We start from the raw sequence: 719 nt of genomic DNA, 5'->3' as shown, positions 1-719 counted from the left end.
TGGTGTGCTTGGTGCTGCAGGCTGTCGATGTTACGCATTTTCGCATCTACCGCCGACATGCCACCTGACAATAAACCACCTGCGGTCGCCTGTACACTCGCATCCTCATTCAAATTGACATCTGTCCAGCTTTCGTCATTCGAGTTGGTTGGCTTGTTGTCATCGGCCAGAATTTCACTCGATGATTCCACCTCAGGAACTTCGTTCTCCGTTGAAATCATGTTCAACGAACCGACATCCGAGTCGACGCTCTGTATGTATGTAGCCGGATGTGCGCGGTAATGATTCGTTGTTGCATGCATGTAGTTGTTGTCGCGAGTTGTGCGGTTATTGGTTTAAGGAGAGGATGGCAAAATTTAAATGTTGCAATATTGAGCAGCGGCAGGGCAATTGCGTTGTTGGTTTTGCACGAAATTTGTGATTTCCGTTAATTTGTCCGCAATAGAGTACAGCGACAAAATTGTGGGAGTGCGAGCAGAGTAAAATGTAGCAGTGGAAAGTGTGAGAAAAATGAAAATAAAAATGTATTGCATTAAATGTGGAACTTCTTTTTAAGTGCATATATACATTTGTAGGTGTGTTTGATTTCTTGCCGTTGGAGTTTTGCTAAACTAACAAGATTGATAATTGCTCTGTGTACTGCTACATAGTGTAGGGGTGAGGCGTGTACTTAGAAAATGGTGTGTGTTCGATTCCAAATTTTGGCTAATTATTATTCT

General features: G+C 42.8%; 1 protein-coding gene across 1 annotated transcript in view; it reads right to left on the bottom strand.

The window, feature by feature from the left end:
• The window catches only part of LOC118733859 (neurobeachin), a 20,078-nt gene extending 19,761 nt beyond the window's left edge, over positions 1-317 (bottom strand). The window contains exon 1 of the mRNA XM_036463468.1: positions 30-317. Within this exon, the coding sequence (XP_036319361.1) occupies positions 30-302 (273 nt within the window). The 5' untranslated portion in view covers positions 303-317. The remainder of the gene's footprint in view (positions 1-29) is intronic.
• Between the last annotated feature and the right edge of the window lie 402 nt (positions 318-719).

Source organism: Rhagoletis pomonella, unplaced genomic scaffold (genome assembly GCF_013731165.1).
Source record: "Rhagoletis pomonella isolate Grant_MI unplaced genomic scaffold, Rhpom_1.0 Rhpom_scaffold_00002, whole genome shotgun sequence".
Taxonomy (NCBI): domain Eukaryota; kingdom Metazoa; phylum Arthropoda; class Insecta; order Diptera; family Tephritidae; genus Rhagoletis; species Rhagoletis pomonella.
This window is presented reverse-complemented; position numbering and strand designations above follow the sequence as displayed.